General features: G+C 41.0%; 1 protein-coding gene and 1 non-coding gene across 2 annotated transcripts; both read right to left on the bottom strand.

Annotated features, from left to right (window-relative positions):
• Positions 1 to 515: 515 nt before the first annotated feature.
• On the bottom strand, positions 516 to 588 carry TRNAG-GCC (transfer RNA glycine (anticodon GCC)). The gene has a single exon. It is a non-coding gene; the product is annotated as a tRNA-Gly (tRNA).
• Positions 589 to 5744: 5156 nt separating this feature from the next.
• Positions 5745 to 6551, bottom strand: GJB7 (gap junction protein beta 7). The gene has a single exon (XM_068551447.1). It carries the CDS (start codon positions 6549 to 6551, stop codon positions 5745 to 5747), a length of 807 nt encoding a protein of 268 aa, XP_068407548.1.
• Between the last annotated feature and the right edge of the window lie 7561 nt (positions 6552 to 14112).

Below are 14112 nucleotides of genomic sequence, written 5' to 3'. Positions count from 1 at the left end.
CACTGCTTTATCAGGCAATCATTTAATTGTGATGCAGTTCAAATTAATAGAACATTTCTATATTAGGTAAAAATCTTTATCTCTTTGATGTTCACCCATTGGTCCTGGTTCTCAAATCTTGGAACAGGAAATAAGTTATTTGTTTTCCAAGCATTGGGAAAGTCATTCCCTATAGTCTGAACACGAACTTCTAGTACAACAGAATTAAGTGAACTTTCTTTCATTAGCGTCATATTACACTGTGTTCATGTTAAGGTGATGGACAGCTAAAACTCCAAGGACTTTACCTCATGAACCGATATCAATCCTGGTCTCATATTAAAATTTTAATCTTGATGCAGAATGATTACTTGTTGCATTTCACCTGACTTGTTCTTTTTTAAATATATTTTTAATTAATTAATTAACTACTTTATTTATTTATTTATTTTGGCTGCACCGCGTCTTAGTTGTGGCAGCGGGCTCTTCGTTGCAGCATGTGGACTTCTTAGTTTCGGCATGTACGTGGGATCTAGATCCCTGACCAGGGATCAAACCTGGGACACCTGCATTGGCAGTGCGGAGTCTTACCCACTGGACCACCAGGGAAGTTCCTCACCTGACTTGTTCTGAACAAAATTCTATTGAGATCTATAAACATGTCTCATTTCTGCCATTCAATATACTGGTCATTTCTTTTGTCTTCAGTAGATAGAAGCGTGCCTTCTGTGTCTTCATCCTAATCGGTAATATGAATGTAGTCAGGAACTGTTTTTGTCTGTAAGTAAAAGAGACTAACAAATCAATGACTTACATCAGGCGGGAGTTAAGTTCTCTTTCACATAGCAACAAAAACAAAAGCATGGAGACAGGCGGTGCAGAGCTAATGGCAATTCCATAATGGTGTCAATGTCCCAGGAGCTTTCTTTCTGCTCCTTCATCCATAAGGTCTTGCTTCCATCCTCAAAGTCACCTCATGGTAGAAGATGTTCACTGCAGCTCCAGCTATGATGTCTCAGTCAGGAAGAGACGGGGGGGAGCAAAAAGCATGCAAGGTAGATCGGCCCCACTTTTTAACTCTCCCCAAAGCATCAGTCACAAAATCTTGTTTTGACAAGAAGGTTGTCACACACTGCTAACTACATGCAAAGGAGACTTGGAAATGTGCTTTTTTTTTTTTTTAAAGCTGGGCACATTGCCACCCCCAACAAAATCAGAATTCTTTTAGGTGGAGAGGAATAAATATTGGATAGATGAAAGATGGAAGAGGCAAGAGGAACACAAACATTTTTTTCCCCAGAAACACTGTGCTGCTCAGTACCAGGGACCTAAGCTGTGGCAACACAAGGATGTGAAGAGGTGAATGAGACACAATTCTCGACCTTGGTCACAGTCAGTAGTTTTAATATCATCATTAAATTAATGTGATTAGGAGCAATCTTCTCTAAGAAGATTGGCTTATCAGGTTTGCTAATCTTCTACAGAAAGGTCTCAAGTTACTGTACTTACTCTCCTTTGAGATCAATGCTTTTTAATTGAAGGCACTTGGCTAACCTAGTGAGTCATACTTTTAGTAACAGGGGATTGATGATCATCAATTTAATTAATGACATTTTTATAACAAGAATGTGGAAATTGTACTGCTTAATATTCGTCTCCTCTGCCCCAGTCTTCTGCAGAGTTTTAACAGTGACCTTTCCCTGAGGGCTAGGACTCTGGAGTCCACTTCTTCAACTTCCTGTTGCTCTGCACAGACAAGCAGAGCCTGCCGCAGTTCTCTACCACAGCCATTCTGCCCATCTCCACTCTGACAGGAGACATTAATGTCTGAGAGAAATTTTAAGATAAAAATAAGTTCAAGATAAAAAAGCTAAAACAAGATTTAAAAAACTACATATATCACTTTTGTCTGGACAACATTTTTTCTTTTTTCTTTTAATAGAAAATTAAATCTCCATAGCTGGCGAAGGATCCGATACTTCACCTGTAAGTAGACGGGAATGGTGGCTTATTTGGGTAACATCCAGAACTCATTTCCCATTGCTTTCAGACAGAATTTATGGGTACAGTTACAGAATTTTAAAAGATCATCTTCATCTTCTCAGAATAGGAAGGCTGTTTGTTAAACTCTCTGGCACAGTGAAAACAAGATAGGTCTCTGGAAAATTCTCAGAACTCGCCACAATCACCAATGTCTTTTACAGCTGAAAGAAGATTTGCTTTGTGAGAAAAGACCCAATTTTATATTAAAGAAAGAGCTGCTGGCAGGTCTCTCCCAGAACACCTCCCTTGGGCTTTTGTCATTAAAATTCAATTGAACGCTGACATTTTTTACCTCCACGTGCCCCACCACTGCTTTCCTTCCTCACCAGTTTTTCACAGAGCTGCGAAATGCCCTCTCATTTGTGCTGTGTCATACTAAATACACAAACAAAATAAAATGTAAACTAGGAATACACTGGCATCAGTGTTTAAGGCAAGTGTTACATGCATGTGATGAGATGTGAGCTAGAAAGAGATGGAGCACTTTGGGGTTTTCAATTGCTTTACTTTATTTATTAAAAATTTAAGCACTTCCCTGGCGGTCCAGTGGTTAAGACTCCGCGCTTCCACTGCAGGGGGTGCGGGTTCGATCCCTGGCCGGGGAAGAACCCGCATGCCGTGCAACCAAAAAATAAAAAATGCTTAAGGCATCTTTGGGAAATAAAGGTAGAGATATTTTTTTAAAAAATTAAAAACAAAAGTACATGTGAAACAATGAAAAGATTTATAAAAAGTTCATCTCTCCTTCTCTTATTGTAACCAGTGTTGACATCCTTTCCCGTCTTTCCTCCTATTGACACAAACATTCTATACGTACACACGTGTAAAAGTTAGGATGCTTGAAGCCTAAGAAGGAAAGGCTAATACAGGAGAAGAGTCATACCTCTTTTTTCTATTATACAGGAAAGAAGTTAATGAAAAACATGATTTTTTTAGGACTCTTTTAGTTGCAAGACCCAGAAACCCAATTTAAACCAGTTTAAACAAAAATGGGGAATTTATCTTCGATGTAACTAAACTTTAGAAAGGGTAGGGGTGGAGCCAGTGTCAGGGATAGCAGGATCAAAGAATTCAAACATCCTCAGGTATTTGCCTTTTTTCCCCTCCCGTCTAGTCTTTGCAGTTTGTCTGTCTGAAGAAAGTTGGCTTAGTTTCCTTGGGAAGATTGGAACCATAGCCACTTGCATGCCTAGGCATTCTTCTATCCAAGTACTTGAAAAAAAAATTCCCTCCAGCTCCAATTAGAGGAAACCCTGTGGCCAGGGGCAAAGTCTGTAACCAGAAAGATTCTGGGGAAGAGTGCAAGGGAAACAAAATAATTGCAAGTCAGGAATGGCTTGAGTGAAATTAGAAAGACATCTGTTTAGTGATCTGGGAAGCCTGATGTGGTGAGCAGGTGGTTTAAGGCAGACCTATGGTGATTGTTAACTCTGCTTTTACTAGCTGTGTGTCCCTGAAAAGACTAACTGCCTTTGTGGGTCTCACTTTAGGGGGATCAAGTGAGGTGATGTAAATACAGGATACAGATGTGAGATACTCCACCCCATCTTCACCTCCACGCTCCTTAATGGAAGTGGAAATTTTCTGGAGGTGGGAATTACATCTAAAGATGCACAACACAGTGTCTTGCTTCTATTAATCATTGCTCAATAAATATTTATTGATAAGAGAAAGAATAAAGATGGCAAAATTTAACTGCCAATTTCTCTCAATCAAACGCTTTGGGTCTTCACTGACACCAAGACAGCCTCCAGAATGTTCATATAGGAAACTCATTTTGTAAATTAATTAAGCTTCAAAAAGAAAAAAATTATTCCCCTTCCTATCTAAACAACTTTATGCATGGCCTTTACCTCCATTACCTTTAAGTCTCCTCTGTACGCAAAGTGGAAAGGCAAGAATGTACATATGCATCCAATCCTTTTAGCTTGAGCAGAGCTTGTTCTCATAACTGAGGTGAAAAAGCTGAGGTCCCCAAAGGCGTTTCAGCAGCAAATTCATTCTCAGACTGAAAAATTCGCTGATGTCCATTCCAGTTCTGTGCACTAAAACCCTGTGTTCTAGATTCCATGCCATGATCAGGGCCTCCAAAACCTTAAACCTCTTTAACCACCTATTACTGTAGAAAAAAATATATGTTCCTTGAAGTCCTTCCTGGTTACCTGAATTTGTGAAGGCTAGCTTTTGTGAAAACACAAACATGTTTTCATGTCACAAGGTGAAGTACAATGGATGCAAGTACCTGAGTCCAGCAGTGACGTGTGGTGTAAACTGGAGGAGGGGGACCACAGAGTTCACATCCTCTCTGCTGTCCAGACAGTCTTTAAAACAGATTATGACTGCTGTTGGCAGCATGGTCTGGAGGCTACATAATGACACAAATAACCTTCGTTATGCATGAACTGTAGTGAGACATTTTATGTTAAAGAGGGCAGGCTGTGGAAGACATGACATGATTTGTTTTAGTTAAAGTTACATTTTTATGCACTTACTTTTTGTTTAAAAAATCCCAGCGGAGAAGAATGATTTCTGAGCTATCTTTACCAGGCAGGGTTGCAAATCCTATTCTAAAATTGTCAGAACAAGTTTTATTTCACAGAATAATCATGCCCAGTGCAGCCAAGTAACGATATCAATGACAGTCAAGTAACACCGCAAAACCACTTCATTTTTATTCTGGAGAAATGCACATATGTTAGAGTATTAAATCCAAGGAGAATATATCTGTGATTTTTTTTAAAATAGGAAAGTAAAAGAAAGCCATAGTTTTCAAATCAAGTGATAATAAACATGTCTTTTTCTTTTTTTTTACATTTTTTGAACCAATGTAACAGCATAGTACACATTTTACTATCTATTCTAGAAGGGGATGTACTAGCAAATCTTAGGCAAACTATGACATATTGTATAGTACATTGTGAATTCCTGATTGTAGAAATGTCCAACATATGGAAATTTACAAAGTATTTCATTGTTCTGTGGTTAAAGATAAGTGTTCGGTAACTATCAGGTAGGCATATTCTTTTTCTGGGTCCTCCCCTTGCTCCCTACCAATGTGCTTCTCTCTGTGAGACCTGCCTTCCCTCGTGACTCTAGAATGATCCTTGCAAATGTCTGCTAGTTCAGGCTTAAGTGGAATTATCTCCCAGTAACACTTGTATTTAAGTTGGAGACCAGTAAATGATGGCTTTCTTCCCTTTCCCCTAGTCCACTTATATCCAGGGACACCTAAACTGCAAAGCGTCCTGGGCTCTGTGGAGTTTTCCCCAGGCTGAACCCTCTCACTGAATGTGCTTCTGTGTGCCCCTGGTTAGCTGCTACCCCACCCTCATCATAGTCTTTCTCTACAAAGTTTGAGTAGGGCTGAGTGAGTGGAGCGTTGGCTGCCACTTGGAACGATTGCCAGTGCCTCAATAGTTGCTTGGAGGCCATCACATTTGAAAGAAGTGTCACTTTTTATATTTTCCAGTTGATAGATCTAAGCACTTAGAAGAATGCTGTTAGTTGGCTTTCTTCAGACTAAGTTGCAATTAACTATTCAAACACAACTCATGTAGGGTTCTTGTGGATGAACCCTACCACCAAACAATGAGTCCTCTGTCTAGTTTATACAACTGAGCACATATTGAAAATTTAAAAAATTCCTCCCAAGTGACATTAAGGCTGACACCCTTTGTTTTCCAAGGGAGCCTATGTCTACTTCAGAGGGATGCGGGTTTGCTTTAAGCCTCTTGTGTGCTACAGAGTACCTTTGTTTCCCCTTCCTGGGCTGTGCTCATGGCTGAGTCTAAACGGTGCTTCTGGAGCAAGGGAGGGGCCCCCATCTCACCATATTTAACATATCTGAGGTTGTGGCACTCACACACTGAGGACTTGAGTTTTTTAGAGTATTTTTGGAGACAGCACTTAATAAAACACTTGAGGACCAAAAAACTCAGTTCAGTGAAATTCAACACAATGCACAGGCATGAGGTAATGACCAAGAAGAGGATGAAAATCGTTTTCTCTGTGGGTTTGGAGACGAAGCAGTCCACAGTGTTGGGACAAGGCTTCAAATCACACTGCATAAAGTAGGGAACACTAAAGCCACCATAGAGCTTGTAAAATAAAACCAGGAAGCCAATTTCAAAACCAGTTTTAACAATGAGGCTGATAAGGTAAGTGTACCACAGGCCCCCATCCATGGTGCCTGGGCTGACATAGAGTTTCTTCCTGTGCCTTTTCTCTCTACCCTCGCGATAGGCTACATGTAGAACCACCAGAAGTGAAGGCGTGGAGACCATGATCAGTTGTAAGGCCCAAAGTCTGACCTGGGAGATGGGGAAGAAGTAGTCAAAACACACATTTTCACAACCAGGCTGTCTAACGTTGCACTCAAACTCTTTCTGCTCATCTTTCCACACATGCTCTGCCGCCACCATGTAGACCAGCAAACGGAAGATGAACATGACAGCCAGCCAGATCCACCCGATCCCAGGGGAGTATTTATTTACTCCACTCAGGAGGTCTCTGAGGAACATCCAACTCATGACTTAGGTTCAAAAGAAGGCAATATTCTGCAAAAGAAAACAGTTTCATCATGATTCATTTACTTCTATTCCATTGATCATTTCTACTGTCTTACTCGTAGATTATGGAATTATGGAAGATGAACTTGACTTTTTGCATTATTACAACCCTGGATGTTCAGGGCTCTCTAAGAATCCCTTAGGATATGCTCGCTTTCATACAAGGAGATGACACGGCTGGTCCACAGGACGTAAATGAGCCCATGCCCAGTTTAATTTGGAATTTGGTTTGTCATCCCACACACACTAGCCCATTCCCAAACAAATCCTTCTACTTTATTGCTTCTGTCTAAGGATGGTTGGGCTCTATGGCTGATCTAGAAAGAATTAGATATGAATCCCAAGGTGAACTTGGTACCTTGAGATATCCCTCACATGCCAGCTTCTCTTTTTTTCTTAATGTTCTTTTTTTATTGAAGTATAGTAGATTTACAATATTGTGTTAGTTTCAGGTGTACAGCAAAATGATTCCGATATATATTTATTTCAGGTTATTTTCCATTATAGGTTATTACAAGATACTGACTATAGTTCCCTGTGTTCTACAGTAAATCCTTGTTGCTAATCTATTTTATATATGGTTGTGTGTGTCTGTTAATCTCAAACCCCTAATTTATCCCTTCCCACCCTTTTCCTTTTTGGTAACCATAAGTTTGTTTTCTATGCCTGTGAGTCTATTTCTGTGTATTAATTTTTGGATTCCACACATTGAAGTTGTATCTCTACTCACCTTCTCTAATTTGTCAGTGCCCATCCCTAATCCTTAAAGGTTATTCCCTGTCCCTACCGCCTCCTGTGTTCAGTATCTCATCCCAGCTGCTTGCCTACAATTTGATAGTGAGAAGTGAGCCTCTCCACTATGAACTCCCTCAAACTCATGCTCCCTTATCCCTCCAGATCTACTTACATCGGTGCCCAACTTACCTTCTTTACCCAGTTTGGAGGGAGAGGGTTGGTCTCTTCTCACCTCAAAATGATCATTCCAGCTCTAATCCCATTCTTGATCTACCCATTTCCCCTGTTCTGAATTCTGTATCTTCACCCTCTACTGCCCCTTCCTCTCAGTGTATAAACGTGCTGAAGTGTTGTCCATTTTTAGTGGGGGATTCTTCATAGCTTCTCTTTCTGGCAACCGCTATCTTTATCCCTTATTTCTACTTCCTCAACTATTATTTACTCATCAACTCACTGAGTCTAGTTTTTCTTCTCAGCATTGCACTTAACTTCAACTACCTCTCAATTACCAAGTGTTCTGGACACTTCGAATCTCCTTTAATTTTCCTGTGATGTTTGATACTGTTGCCTGCACTTGTGTTTTTGAAACTCTTTCAGCCTTGATTTCCATACCATTCTCCCCACTCTTTCTGTTATTCTGATCCTCTTGATTGTACCATCTTAGCTGTCTTTGCTCAGCCCTGAACAGCTCTGTCCTCTGCTCTTTCTTCCCTCCATATGCTCTCCCTGCAAAACCTCATGCATTCCTACAGATGCAACTACTGCTTTCAGGTTCTTGTTTCCCAAATCTTAGGCTCCTCCCCAGACTTCCAGATCTCACTGCCTTCTGGCTATTATCTAAATATCCTACAGGCATCTCAAACTTGATATGTCTGTAGTTCAATGTATTATCTCCTCTGCCCTTTGATTTCCTTATGTGGTTAAACAGCATCACTAACGCCCAAGCACCCAGGTCAGAAATCTTATACTCATCCTAGATGCCTCTCTCACAACCGTTTTAAAATTGCTCATCAAGTTCTTCCGATTCCTCCTAAATATCTCTCAAATTCACTTCCAAGTCACTGCTGAGCTCTCTCTCACCCATACAGCCCTCCCACTGCTTTCTACATCCGGTCTCAGCATCTCCTCCATTCCCCTCCTAGTACACCCTCAATGCTGCTCAATTCTCTTGCGCCCCTCTCCGTCTCTTTTGCTCTTTACCCTACAAAAGCGGATAGGAAGCTAGGGAGCCTTCTTTTTCATCTCAGCGACATTGTCTTTCTCGCACTCTCGGCTTCCATTTTGTCATATAACTGAACTCCATGGGCTGGGCAGTGATTTTTTTTTGTTGAGCCTACAGTGTGCTCAGCCTTCTCTGTTTAGTGCTCTTTTGAGTTGGTCTGTCGCAACCAGCCTGGAAAGTGGGGTTTTTGTTGGTTTGTTTATGGTGGCGGTTGTATTGTTCTTTCAGATGAGAAAGCAGACTCTGAAAAATAAAGCCACTTCCCAAGGTCACAAAAATAAGAGGCAAAGCAGGGTTCAAATCCAATTTTCGTCACTCTAAAACAGAGTTTCTCAACAGCGGCACCATTGACATTTTGGGCTGGATAATTCTTTGTTCCAGCAGCTGTCCTGTGCATTGTAGGCAGTTTAACAGCATCCCTGGCTTCTCCCAGCTAGATGTCAGTAGCACCACCTCCCACCCTATTTGTGACAACCGGAAATGTCTCCGGACAATTCCAAATGTACACTGGGGAGATGTAGCAAAATCTCTCCAGTTGAAACCATTGCTCTTAACTCTCTAGTGCAATCAGAAGATGTAGACTGGAGCTCCAGGTCTGCCGCTAAGATACTTCATGATTTCTCAGGTGAAAACCTTGCCATTTCAGGCCCTATCTGCTATTACAAAGATGGATTACTTCTTGCCTTCTCTATAGACTCTGCCAAAGGAGCATCATGGAAATGATGATGTGAGGGGAACCAGGGGGTAAAGAAAATGGGGATATTGTGATAGTAGCATTCCTGCCAGAGCACATCACATGATCTCTTCCAGAGGGAACATTATGTAACAAACCCACATGCTAGAACCCTGAGGAGGTGCATGAAGGTTAAGAGGTATTTTCAGAGACAACAAAGACACATGTACACAATGCCCTATTCAGCAGGGAATAAATACCTCAGTGTCCTTGGTTTTCAGAACACAAACAAAATTGTATTAAATAAAAAGGATTCTCAAATCCACCTGAAAGGTAAACATCTCCATGAATTATTAAAACAAAGCCCCAAAGATTAAAAAGGGGACAAAAGGGTCTTATGTTTCTCTATGACATGTGTCACTGGGCATTTGTCTGTATTACTCAGGAGGATGTTTATGTAATGTTGCAAAATATTTAAAAGTACCCTGTTGGACATTTCAGAGAACGGATAAAGGTAAGAGATTTTCTTTTTTTTCAAAAAGAAAAGTAGTAAGAAAGTGACTGGTGTTTGAATAGGATCAGAAGACTGACGCCATCAAATGTGTCAGGACTATGAATTTCATCTGACTAATGTCCATCCTATTTTGAAGTTCTCTACTGATGGAAAGGCAATGGCTTTTCTCAGGAGGGAGGGGTGTTCTAATATGAGTTCACTTTTAACAGGGGTGGTTTACCGTAGCGGATAAGAGCCTGAACGCAGTGTTGGACTCCTTGGGTTCAAGTCCAAGTTCATCTGTGATAATAATAGTACCTACCTCATGGGGCTCAAAACAGAGACTGACACACGGTAGGTGCTCAGTAAGCATTATCATTATAATTTTTAGTTTTTCCATTAAAAACCTTTTCTTGGTGTCAAAGTGAAGTCTTTCCAATTGCAAGGTAAGTATATATATATATATATATATATATATATATATATATATATATATATACATATGTATATATATATATATATATTTTTTTTTTTTCTCTAGCTCTGTTCCTATGAAGGATAATAGTTAGGAATCTCCCAGTAATAGCCCTTTAAGCATTTGAAAGCAGTGAAATCATCAGCTCAACATTTTTATCTCTTAATAATGTAGATTGTCTCCTTATTTTTAAAAAGGGTCTTTAATTTATCCCTTTTATTAAATTACTAAAGATTACTCTCAATTTTTAAAGAGTTTCCGTTTACCATGTCTAATGTACAAATTATCCTATGACTCTCTCCTTTCTCTTAAGAAGCAGCAGTTAACTGCATAGGAATTTAGTTTGGAAAACATAAATATTTTCAGAAAGTAAAATATTCAATATTCCAATATCAGGAATAATTTTGGAAATTGGAAATTTCCCCCAAACATTTGATCTAAATTAATTTTGTCTGTTATGTATTACAGACAAAATAAGTTGAACAGAGTTCTGTGGAATATAAGTGAAGTGTGTATTGGGAAATAATGTGCATGTGTACGTTTCTCTAGGGGGAGTGGATTTAAAGAGGCTGGGAAGGAAGGTTGGAACTTATATTCTGGAGGGCTTTGAACACATTTTTATTTTTAACATCTTTATTGGAGTATAATTGCTTTACAATGGGGTGTTAGTTTCTGCTTTATAACAAAGTGAATCAGCTATACATGTACATATATCCCCATATCTCCTCCCTCTTGCGTCTCCCTCCCACCCTCCCTATCCCACCCCTCTAAGTGGTCACAAAGCACCGAGCTGATCTCCCTGTGCTATGCAGCTGCTTCCCACTAGCTATCTATTTTACATTTGGTAGTGTATATCTGTCCATGCTACTCTCTCACTTTGTCCCAGCTTACCCTTCCCACTCCCCGTGTCCTCAAGTCCATTCTCTACGTCTGCGTCTTTATTCCTGTCCTGCCCCTGGTTCATCAGAACCATTTTTTTTTTAGATTCCATATATATGTGTTAGTGTACGGTATTTGTTTTTCTCTTTGTGACTTACTTCACTCTGTATGACAGACTCTAGGTCCATCCACCTCACTACAAATAGTTCAAATTCATTTCTTTTTATGGCTGAGTAATATTCCATTGTATATATGTGCCACATCTTCTTTATCCATTCATCTGTCAATGGACACTTAGGTTGCTTCCATGTCCTGGCCATTGTAAACAGAGCTGCAATGAACATTTTGGTACATGACTCTTTTTGAATTATAGTTTTCTCAGGGTATATGCCCAGTAGAGGGATTGCTGGGTCGTATGGTAGTTCTATTTTTAGTTTTTTAAGGAACCTCCATACTGTTCTCCATAGTGGCTGTATCAATTTACATTCCCACCAACAGTGCAAGAGGGTTCCCTTTTCTCCACACCCTCTCCAGCCTTTATTGTTTGTAGATTTTTTGATGATGGCCATTCTGACTGGTGTGAGGTGATACCTCATTGTAGCCCTGATTTGCATTTCTCTAATTATTAGTGATATTGAACACATTTTAAAGAAGTTTATTCTTTGTTCTGTGAAAAAAAAATGGGAGTGAGAAGAAGGTGCTGGGACAATCAGATTTCCACATGCAAGAGAATGAAGTTGGATCCCTGCCTCACACCATTAAAAAAATTTAACTCAAAATGGATCAATGACAAAAATATAAGAGCAAAACCCATAAAACTCAAAATCCTCCACCAGCTATTCTAAGGTTCTACTAACTGATTAAGAGAAATTAAGAATAGTATCACAGGCCTCCATAAAACATAACGTCCTGGAGTGAGAGCACTGTCAGGCTAAATTAAGTAACTCAGAATTTGGAGACAAATACCTCCTTTGAGTGTGAAATGAGTAAAAAACATCATGGGATGTTATTTATAGAAGAAACCCACCCCAGAGAGATCATCTGTCCTGTATTCCTGGGATAACATGGAAAAATACTAGAAAGTTGGTAGATATGTAGATTTAAGGGTGTAAGATTATGCAAGACTTCGAACATCAAGAAGAGAATTGGAGGGCTTCCCTGGTGGCGCAGTGGTTAAGAATCCACCTGACAATGCAAGGGACACGGGTTCGAGGCCTGGTCCGGGAAGATCCCACATGCTGCAGAGCAACTAAGCCCGTGCGCCACAACTACTGAGCCTGTGCTCTAGAGCCCGTGAGCCACAACTACTGAGCCCACATGTCACAACTACTGAAGCCCGCGGGCCTAGAGCCCGTGCTCCACAACAAAGACAAGCCACCGCACTGAGAAGCCCGCACGCTGCAATGAAGAGTAGCTCCCGCTTGCTGCAACTAGAGAAAGCCCGTGCACAGCATCGAAGACCTAATGCAGCCAAAAATAAATAAATTAAAAAAAAAAAAAGGAAGAGAATTGGAAACTTTTTTCCAATCATAGCAACCAGAAGGTACCTGAGTAAAGTGGGTAGTAAATGAAGAAACAGAGAGAAGATAACCAACCATGTGGTCCTGTGAGTGGCATCAAGACATGGCAGCAAAGGTTCACAAAAAAGTAGAGGTCTGCATGAAAGATAGGTGAACAGAAACGACCTAAAATGACATGGACCTGCTAAGAGTCTACACAGTTCTCTGGGTAGGGAGAACACAGTAATGTGCAGACACCACTCTCTCTTCTGCAACTGAGGATCCTGGGTTTTCTGGGACAACCCCTACTGCAAACATGCTGAGCTATTGTCAGAGCTAGTGAGAACATGCACAAGTCTTAGGTTTAAAAAAATGAGTCCCAGTAACCATCTGGTAGGACAAGGATAGCTAATGCATCTGGCTCCTATACATCCTGGATTAAATGTCCATTACAATCATTTGATTCTCATTACTCCAAGTGACCAAGCAACCTTCTGAGGAATTGTTTTCTTGCTGAGATTCCTTAAGCTGTGCAATGAAGTTCTCCTGAGATTAGATGCAAGACTTCCAGTCCCTGGAGAGGTGCTTTATAAATCAGGCTTCCTGGGGCTTGGTTAACATGGATGAGTCCCTTAGGGATGACTCCACTCGGGGTGAACTAACTATACACCTGAGCTTCCGAGCCTTTGGGCCTGAGCACCAGCCCGCCCGTTCTTCTCTTATTGCAGGATGAGCCTTTGCCATGCCAGCAACTTCTAGCCACACAGGAGGCTTCACTTCTTGTGTGGTTCAGGCATCAGGAAGCAAGTGCCCTCTCTGGGCTCTGAATGGGCACAAACACTGTCCAAGAAACCCTGGCACTGCCAGGAGCCGGGGACCTGCTCTGTCGTTACCAAGGAGTGCTGTTTTGAAACTTGCATTAGAGGGGGACCAGATATCGAATGCCACACGCACCATTGGTGACAAGCCCTGAAAAAGCCATCAGCCTCCATACCCAGCTTCTTTTGCTTCTCAGTAATAATAATACCTTGGATATTATTATCCCTGGATAGTGCTTGACCGTTTCCAAAACATCTCACAGCCTCTCATCTGACCCCCACCCCATCTTCTGTAGTAGGCAGTGTGTGGTAGGACCCTTAATGCACTGACGAAGAAACCAAAACTCAGGGAAGTGGCTTGTCCACAACGCGCAATAGTCAGTAGAAAATCCAGCAGCAGAAGCCAGGTCCTGCAGGATGGGTCTCCAGCTCCCCCTGGAGCTGATTTCTGTCCAACCTTGCACACAAATCATTTAACCCCCAAAGAAAACAGTTTCCTCTCAAGGACCTCTTTCCATCTCTGAGGCCCATAGAACGTGCTGACACGTGTGAACGCTTTAACCCCATGTTCGATTATAAGGCATTTTCATTTTTAGAGATGGCCTATTTGGGAAATGCCAAAAGCAGAAAGTTTCTCAACCCAGGACCTGTGGCCCCTGAAGGGCTGTTGTTAGATTCTCAAGGGTCTATGAGAAGAGTTTGTGTGTGTGCTTTCGGTCTAGGATCTT

Source organism: Eschrichtius robustus, chromosome 9 (assembly GCF_028021215.1).
Source record: "Eschrichtius robustus isolate mEscRob2 chromosome 9, mEscRob2.pri, whole genome shotgun sequence".
NCBI classification, from domain to species: Eukaryota; Metazoa; Chordata; class Mammalia; order Artiodactyla; family Eschrichtiidae; genus Eschrichtius; species Eschrichtius robustus.
Note: the sequence above shows the minus strand (reverse complement) of the source record. Positions and strands in the feature narration are given on the sequence as shown.